Consider the following 9,750-nt stretch of genomic DNA (forward strand, 5'->3'; position numbering starts at 1 on the left):
TGTGTATCAAACACAGGTAAATGAGATGTGACAAAAATCATCAACTCTGGCCTTTGAAATGTGTTTATGGACATGTAACATAGATCATTTTTTTGGACACCTGTCCCTTCTTTAGACTTCAGTGTATGCTATCTGTTGACTCTCTTTGTTTGGCAACTCCAAAGATGGAACAAGTGTAGAAAAAGAAGGCTATCATTCACTTGATCATACCAACACTCGCAAAGCACAACTCTACAAATAACACACATGAATACATATATCAATACTTGCAAGAAGGAAAAGAGCACAAAAAGAATTGTTTAGAAGCGGAGAGGGTATATTGTACATGTGCCCTTGGTAATAGGATATCAGAAAAAAGGAGAGGTGAAGAAGAGATGGGAGGGGTAAGGGAAACTTGTTTTGTAAACACTTGTTTTGGAGTTTGAGCTAGTAGCAGTAATATAAATAAAATCAAGTTGACGTCCTGACCCAAAACCACGCATAAAGAAGAACAACCACCACAAAAGCGTAAAATCAAGAGAAGAAGAGGGAAGAGGCTGGATACTTTGATCAGAATGAAGTAGATACCAGTGACCATGGACGATAACGGCAAAGAAAGAGAGGCTGTGGATATATATAGCTGGAGAGAAACGCATGCACGTGGATCAAAGAAAAGCGCGATAAATAGAGTGACGAGCTTGAGGATCGGTAGTGATTGTCAGCAGGATAAGGGTGTGAGAGTGTACAAGGAAGGGAACCGACAGTTTGTTTTTAATTTTGGGAGAGAGAGAGGGGTGAGATGAGATGAGTTGATCGATTCGAAAGAGTAGGGCCCAGGAGAAAGGGGTTCTGGAGGAGGGGTTAGACGATCGAGCAAGCGCCGGGCGATCTGGCTCGGAGACCGCCGAAGCAGCCGCAGAGCCTCGTCTTCTCTTCGTCGACTTCTGTCTCACATCAGCCACATAAATTTAGAACACATACACCCATCAGTCGTGTTCCATATTATTTTGGGGGTCGGCGGCGCCAACGATGATGATGATGATGATGATGATCATGGTCTTGGGATCTAACTACCTTCTTCCTCTGCCGCGCTTTCGTCCGGCTTGATTACTAGATGAATGATGATAGGCCGATTCTTTCCCAAACCTGTTCCAGTTTTTATCATTAAAAGAAAAAGGAAAAAAACGATTACGTTAGGTATTGTCAAGATGATATAGATGAGATTTGGTTTTTCCTGTGACCTTTTTCTTGTTTCGGAGAGACTGATAGAAAAAGAGATAGGAGGGAGTTGTGGTCTCAACTGTTTAAGGTTTCTTGCTCGTCCAAGAACCTGCCCATGTAGACCATCCTAAATTGATTTGCATGATGAGGGACGGTCGAGCCAGGCTGGGCCCAATCTGTGAGAGAGATCGAAGTCAGAGAGATGTAGATATTGGTGTGGGGGTAGGGGAGATGACGAACCGGCTGGCCAATCGTTTAGGAGATGGCTGGTGAGTTGGGCGATGGTGAGGAGATGGTCGAAATGGAAGGCCTTCTTCTGGTTGATCGGACTGAGGATGATCTCGAGGGGGATGAGAGGTTCCTTTGAGGGTTGACAGTCATTGCTGAGGACGACGGCGGTTGGAGGGGATGAGCCCGCCGGGGACAGTTCCTGTTCTTCTTCGATCAGCCTCGTCCGAGTCCGATTGACCTCGATCAGTCGTAGTCTTCGCTCATGTTCCTCGTCCTCATCCTCTGCCTCGCTTCTTCTTCTTCCTTCGCCTCGTTCGGTGTGCTGTCGTTGTAGTGGTTCGATGTTGTCGTGGCTGTTGCTTCTTGCTTCTTGCTGCTGCTGCTGCTGTTGTTCTGGCTCGATGATCGTCTGGGTTGATGTTGATGAGAACGAGGTTCGATTTGAGATGGCCATCGTCGTCTTCGCCACTCTTCGCTCGACTTGGGCTTGCCGGTTGGTGGTCAACAGGCTCGACGATGCAGCGGGGTCACTTAAGCGGGGCGCAGCGAGGCTGACTCGACAGCCAACAGCCCGCGTGATATGCAGATCAGAATATGTACTGTCCAGACACAACTCTCGACGCTTCTCGAGTTCATAAGGCAAACAAGTCTTAGTCCATCCATCAGGAAAGAACCATGAAACAATCTTGCTACCTAAATCAAGAACCCTTGACCAACTGCTTGTGAGATTCTCCCCACTCTATAATGTATTTCATCTCTGCCACTGAAAAACATCATTAATTAGGGCTCATCAATGTTAAGGAATCGATGCGTTTTGGATACAGTTTGAGAAAACTCTTGAGACATCCTTGAAAATAGTATAGTGACTTTTGGTGTAACCCTGGCGCTTCAAAAGATAATAAGCTCTTCCAAAAGTTTTGGAAAACTATCAATATTTCCACTTTCAGTTCATGAATTGATTGACTTTCTCAAGTGAAAAATGGAAGAAGATGAATATCACATCTTCACAAAGAAGCTTGGATCATTTTGCTTCCTGGTCTGAAAAAACTTCTCTCATAATAAAATCTCATATGGCCCCAAATTTGAAACAATGTTGATTGGTACCTCACATGCTGTTTGGGCACCCGCGCGGTGGTGCCGGATGCGGCGCCAGGACAAACAAAAGAATAATTGGAGTGGAAACTTTTAACAAGAAAAACAGTGAGTTTTAGGAGCATAATCTGATCTATTGTAATTATTGATTGAAATTGCACCTGGTCAAGCAGTGTTATGGTGGTTTATATGGGCACATGTTGACAGAATGTTCACTTGGCAATAGCACGGACAGGAATGCACGCACTGCTGAGCTCACCACATATTTGGTGACAAAAGCACAGGTGGCAATTTCAGGAATCACAGGCAAATGCTTTGTGATGATCAATTCTGGAACACGTGTCAAAATTGTCCACGGAGCAATCAGTGCGGAGTGCGGGCGGTGCAGAGTGCAGACGACACAGAACGGAGCAGAACGGAGCGCACAACTGAAGGCAGCGGCGCGCGGAGCTTGACGGCGGAACTGGACTCATACTGAGCAGGCCAGCGCGGACTGGCTAGCGGAGGTGGTGATTTTGGGAAGCTGTGGCAGCCAAAAGGGCGGTGTGTGGGATCCTGACATCATAGGCTAGACAGGGGCGTGGAAGCTAGGGAGAGGAGTTTGAAGGCGGTCAAAGGCAAGCGGCAGAGACAACAGGAGTTAGCGTGAGAGCGGAGCTTGGCGGATGATGTGCGTGTGTCTATAGCGCTTGGCGGATGATGTGCATGTGTCTATAGCGCTTGGCGGATGACAAGTGTGCGCGTGTGAACAGATTTAGCGGATGGCGTGCGTGGGAGGCGGGCAGAGGATATCTTTTAGCTCTCTTCCTTTTCTCTATAAAACCATGGTGGGGGAGGGAGGATTCTGCATCATACTCCCCACAGACTATTTTGCTGTTTTTACTTTACTTTTGCGGACTGTTGTGCTTCTTTTACTTTTTGTGTATGTTGCAGAGTGGAGTTTTTATGTTGCGGACTTGCTTTATCTGTCACGGTTGTTCTTGCTTTACGGCTGTTTTCTTGCGTTTTGCGGAGTTATCTTCTTTATGTGGTGGAGCTTTATTTGACGGTTTACTTTTGCGGAGCTTTATTATTTTACGTACTTTACTTTATTCTACCCTGCTCAGAGCCCTACAACGTTGGAGGAGCTGCGGAGGGAGTTTCTCCAGATCACCCAACTTGACCCGGGAGTTATCTTGGAGCAGCATGTCCTGCCAATTCTACGCAGGGACCACTTTTGTTCATCACAGCATACAGAAAGAAAGCAACAGGTACAAATCACGGGAAGGATGGATTGGTAGCTGTACCAGATAGATGGACTGGGGGAGAGGGCAAGAGCTACACTGTGGCAGACCAAAGGTGTGGACTGGATAGAAGCAGCATGGCAGAAGGTGAGCCAGGTCAGGTGAAGCGGGTAGAGCTGGTGAGAGACTGACTTTTGGGGGCTAGACAGAGGATGTGGGAGGTCAATCATCAGAGAGGAGTGGAGCCTGGAAATGTGGCATGTGGATGCTCAGGCAGAGATGGCAGACTAGTTAGGATTTGGGTGGCAAAGGAAGCAGATAGGCTTGGAGAGCAGAGGGGAGGGTTTTTTTGGTTTATCTTCTCTTCTTTCTATCATCTATCTCAATACTCATCATTTTACTTACACTGTACAGCTTGCAGATAGGGAATACCTTTGGGTACCTGGAACCCGCAGGTAGGTACCTGTCATACCCGCCGCACACCTACCAGGCGGTGCCAGATGTGGTTTTGGGTGTCAGGTTTTGTTGAAAAACAAACCAGTACCTGGGTACCCGCTGGCCGCGCCCGCACCCACAGAACCCGCCAAATGCCCCCAAGTTTTTGATGAAATTGTGTCTCTGAGTCGGCAAGAGGAGGAAAAAAGACCCAAGGAAAAAGGCCTGAGTTTGTGAACAAAAACAAGGAAGCCCTCAGAGGGGGCTAAGCTGCTAGCTTGTGAGAGGGAAAAATGCTCTCACTACAAGAGACTTGATCTCAGGCAAAAGGCACAGGAACTGATAATGATTTATTATCTAGATGCACAAACTTTTATAGCTATTACAACTGAGGGACAGGTTGTGGGCAGAAGGTGGACATGCATATTCATTGAGGAGGGAGAAAAAGAGTGACAGAGATGTGACAGTGAGAGAAATGGAAACCTGGGTAGTTGCAGTTTCAACAGTTTTCTCGGCAATTGGAGCCTTGGGCGGCCAGTACAGGCAATCAAGAGATGGCATTCACTCTCCAAATGGCCAGTACTGACAATCTCATTGGCTGAGAGGCACAGTCCCAACCCAAAGTAACCAGAAGGAGGGGTTCCTCCCTCCTTCCAATCGCTTTTTTGGTCAGGTTTGCTGAGCCTTGGTGTCTCATTGGCTCAGAGGCACAGGCCCAACCCAAAGCAAAATGAAGGAGGGGCTCCTCCCTCCTCCTGATCACTACTCAGAAACTCATCAGCTGAGAGGCACAGGCACAACCCAACACAACCGGAAGGAGGGGTCCTTCCATTGAAGTTCCAATCACTTTGTTTTAAGGGGGGTACCCACCAAAATTACCCACAGTACCTTCCAGGTGTCAGGTTTGGGTGAAAAAAACGGGTGCAGTACCCTGGTGCCAACAGCACCCTTGTCCGCTGAGGCATTTCCTACTTGTGGATGGTACTCAGAGTATTAGAAGAGCTTTATGTTACCCTTTACCCTTAATTGCTATTGTAGACTTGTGCCTACGGAATGCAGAGCTCTCACCACCCCAAAAAGGATGGCAATGTGCACACATTGCCATGATCAATGCTGTTAGGGCCGGGCTGTGCAGTGAGGAGGGGTCTGGGGTTCTGGTGCGCGGGTTTTTCTAGCTAGGTGGTAAATTGCTAGCTGGGGAGAGTTGGATGATCTCCCCCCGGCTCACACTACAGGCAGTGGAGCTGTGACATGTATGTACAAGATGACATGCCCTGGGACAGCTTACGGCGCGCGGGTGCAGCTCATAACAAATACATTGCTATTGCATAGGTCTTACCCGGTCTTACCACCAAGTATAACCTTGTGATACAATCATGTAACTGAGATTTAAACTTGTTTTTACTTGTTTAACTAATCCCATCCCTCCCTACTCATATTGCACATACATCCTGGAAGTTATTTTGGACAATCGTCCAAAATCACTACTGAGCACCCTGGCTCTACACTGGAATTATCCTAGCCTAACTAAGCCTCTCGAACGGAGGGGGGGGGACCCCAACGTCCCAAAGGGACTCTCCTTAGGAGAGGCTTATGACTTATGTCATACTTTTTGCCTGAGAGTTTGGGGCTTTTGTGGCTTTTTATGCCCTTTTTTCCTTTTGTCCTCCACACAGCAAAAACTGACAAGCCTCTGCTGAAGCCCTGAAGGGTCAATATAGCTGACCATCTTGGCTTCATATCCATGTCCTCATAATGAGGATTGGATGCATGAGCTGGATTGGCCGAGGCATATTGACCAGAGCTTGGAGAGCTTGGATCCTGTGGAATTGAATTGAATGAGCATACTGTTTTCCGAGGTCAGTTCAATCCAACATGTCATACAGCCCAGAATACCCCAAAGACCATAAGTTTGGAAGGTCATGGGAGGAGAACGCTTGGACTTCCAGAGACTTGTGTAGCGGCAAAAGATAGGGAAGAGTGAGACGAGTTTCATGATCCAAAGGGCATGCCTGGGGCCCTTTGGGAACAGGGTCAAAATTTGAATGGCACAAAACACCCAACAAAAGGCCTCAAACCCTCATGCCAAAAAGTGGACATTAGTCTTAAGTCCCTCCTTCGGAGGTTGCGCTTTGTGCAAGGGCGCTTTGCGCCAGCCCAGGCTGTACCAGGGCCCTCCAAAGTGGGGGACTTGTGTTAAGTTAGGGAATCATCCAAGTAAGAGAAGCTTTAGAGTATGACCATAAGCACACATTACCTTTCTTTTTGGGGTGGTGCCAGGTGTTTGATGAAAGTAAGAGGGTTGTTTCAGGAAAGTAAGAGGTGTTTTTGAGGGAAGTAAGATACATATAGAGTTGTGTTAGAGCAATGTTAGAGCATGGCAATTTGAACTCATTGCCATCCTTTTTGGGGTGGTGTCTATCACCTGCATATTATTATGCTAAAGATCAGGCTCATTGCAGAGCACTGAAGATTAGGGGAAAGACCAGCCTTTATTTCTACAGTGTTGCAGAATTTGATGGACATTGGGTATACATTCAGGGTGTAAATGGGTCGGGCTGACCCAAAACCAACCCAAGACCCGTCGGGTTTTGGGCGGGTTTTGGGTTGGGTTTGGGTTTGGGCACGTTCTTAAAGAAAATGACATGACCCAAACCCAACCCAACCCAACTTGTAAAGTTTTTGGGTTGGGTTCGGGCAGCCTATTTCCTGATTGGGTCAGCCTGCGACCCAACTATGGCGCCTCCAACAATCAAGTTGGGGGTTTTTGGCGCCTAATAGGTCGGGTCGACCCAAGACCCAAACTAACCCAACCCAAAAAAGTATGACATTGGGTTGGGTTTGGGCAGCATCTTTTAAAATCTGCCCTGACCCAACCCAACCCGCGCTAAATGTTGGGTTGGGTTAGGGCGCTGTTTTCAACCCAAATCCAACCCGTTTACACCCTGAATATACACTCCATGATCTCTGGACAGAGACGTACATGTGCATGCCATTATGGTTTCATTTGTTTTGTCATCCAAGCTTCATCTGGGCAAGATTGAGTGTGCTAGTGGCGTGTTGATACCACATGTTCTCCAAAGTGAACAGTTTTTGACCCCCTAACCCAATCAGGTCCTGTAAATGATCAAACGAAGGTACTTGGATGTTCTGTATGAATATGACTGTTATGTGAGTTGTGTATTCAAATTGTAGTACCCAAGACCAATGTATTTGATATACAATCTGTGTGTAAACTAAATGTTTGGACAGTTTTTTCCAAGCAGTTTTTGGACATGTTTTCCAAACAAGTTTGGCAATACAGATCAAGAAGATTTCAGAACTTTTCAGGCAAATTCCTTTCAGCAACTGCTTGGAAAAAACTGTACTCCAAGAATTTGGGTTTGGCAGTGAGCTAGAAGCACTGGCAAATGGCCTCATATTTACTGGGAACAATCAAGAATTCAAACCTTGCAAAGATGCTAGCGCTCCTGCACGTGCCCGCAAAAGCAAAAAATATTCCTCAAAGCCAAAAATCTTGAAAAATCAACATGTATTAACTATCTGGGTTTTTGGCAATTCCACACTTTTATTAACATATGGAATGATTACATCACATGATAGGGATGGAACACAGTGAAAAGATGAACATGAGTTTGATATGAAAGAAAAATAATAAAAAATAAAAAATTGTTTCCAAATCCCTGAGACCCAGTTTAAAAAATTAAAGATACAAAACACCTTGAGGTAACAGCTAGAACAAAATGCTCCTGAAAGTCTCCCATGAAAAATCAACTAACGGCAAAATTACACTTTTGCATGTTGAAATGAAGCCCTTTGGTAGACTTTTTTGCTGGTGTTCAGATTTTAAACCAGCATTTCTAACCTGACTATTTATATGATCTTTGTGCTCTTCAAATATTTTGAGCAGCTGAATTATATCTTGAAGTTTTAGTTGATCATCCAATTGGTTCTTTGAAATACTGTCATTAAAACCTTTGGATATCTTTTCAATTTCTCTGAAAAAATATTCTGCAGGTTTTTCTGGGGTCTGATCAATATAAAGACCATTTTCTCCAAGAGATTTTGAAGTCTTCATTTCATTTACTTCCAGTTTTATGTTTCCAAGTTGTTCCATTGCATGAAAGATGGAAGACATAACTTTCAATTTTAATGGTAACTCTTGATCTGTTAGTCTTTCTTTTGAGAAGAGCTGACCATAATTTTCTTCATGAAATTCCACAGCAACGGATGAGAGTATCTTGTCTGTTATAAATTTTTCAAATGAATCTCCATCCATATCATTCAATGTGCCTTGGAGTTTCAAAAACATATCTAATGGACTAATCTTAATTTCAATTCCATGATTATGCATTGACTGAGTTGTCTTCTCAAGTCTATCTTCCAATGATTCAAACAATGTGTTGTGCTTCAAGTAATTTTGCCATGACGAGGTGGCAAAACAATCAGATTCACTTGTATGATATAGTATAAATTCCTTAAAAGCTGAGAAACAAAAGTATCTTTGATCCTTATCCTCAAGGGCTACCAGATTATTATGTTTTTGAAACAAGAGTAATAAAAAATGTTCAGTCAGTGTTGGAATGTACTGGATAAAAGTTTTGATGAACACATATTTCCACTCACCATTAATGATGCTCCTGAAATGAGCAAACTTCTTGTTCCTATGAATAACAGCTCTACTTGGGAAAATGGCATGAGAAGCACACTCTCTGTAGATCATTTTTGAAGTTTCAATCAAGTTTTTTGCAGCAATTTTGATGTTATCATTTTTTCTGAAAAACTCCTGGAAATGTGCTTCAGATATGATGTTGTGCTTATACATGTAGTTAATTTGTTGGAAAATAATACCTTGTAGTTTGGTTATTATAAGATTTTTCTCATTATAGTACTGGATGGGATGGCTTTCTGCTTTTAACAAATTTAGTTCATGTAAAGTATTACTCATATCCTCAAGCATATTTTTTAAAAATGAATCATCTATTACAAGCATTGAATGTGGATCTAACTCAACTGTTAGTGAACTGTCTGATGAATATTTTGCTGAGAAAGATGGTAGGACTTCATGGTCATAAAGCATGGTTTCTCCCCATATTTCACAATTCTTAAGTGTATTCATAGCACTTCTCAATTCAAAAATCATTTTTTGTGTTTGAAAAGATAAGACTTGATGAGTGGATACCAATTTTTCAACATGCTTTTTTAAATTTTGATTCCTTTCAGAATTGAATTTATCAAGCTGACCCATATCAGACTTCCTGATGATACTTTTCATATGCCAATTCAGAACTGGAAAATCAATCTCCATCTGATTTTTCCTATCTTCAATTAGCACATAAACATTTTTTTCATATAATTCATGAAACAAGGGAAGTGATTGCTCAGTTGCTTTATTCTCCCCATCATAACTGTCAACCCTAGCTCACCATGAAGAGTATCTATCCTGTTGCGCAGCTTTTCATCTTCTGCTGAAGATGTGGGTACCAAGCCAACTTCAGCTGAGCGCGCTGTGTTATCACTCATGGTGGCCATTGCAGAATCCGGTATATCTTTGGCCATCATCCCAGGC

At 44.0% G+C, this 9,750-nt stretch overlaps 1 protein-coding gene across 1 annotated transcript; it reads right to left on the bottom strand.

Annotated features, from left to right (window-relative positions):
• Positions 1–1,045: 1,045 nt before the first annotated feature.
• Positions 1,046–1,885, bottom strand: PtA15_13A53 (uncharacterized protein; the record flags this gene model as incomplete). Its single annotated transcript, XM_053162730.1, has 4 exons — positions 1,046–1,125; positions 1,281–1,376; positions 1,441–1,649; positions 1,863–1,885. The coding sequence occupies 4 exons, from the start codon at positions 1,883–1,885 to the stop codon at positions 1,046–1,048; spliced, it is 408 nt and encodes a 135-aa protein (XP_053026209.1).
• Positions 1,886–9,750: the final 7,865 nt, after the last annotated feature.

This window comes from Puccinia triticina, chromosome 13A, assembly GCF_026914185.1.
Source record: "Puccinia triticina chromosome 13A, complete sequence".
Taxonomy (NCBI): Eukaryota; Fungi; Basidiomycota; class Pucciniomycetes; order Pucciniales; family Pucciniaceae; genus Puccinia; species Puccinia triticina.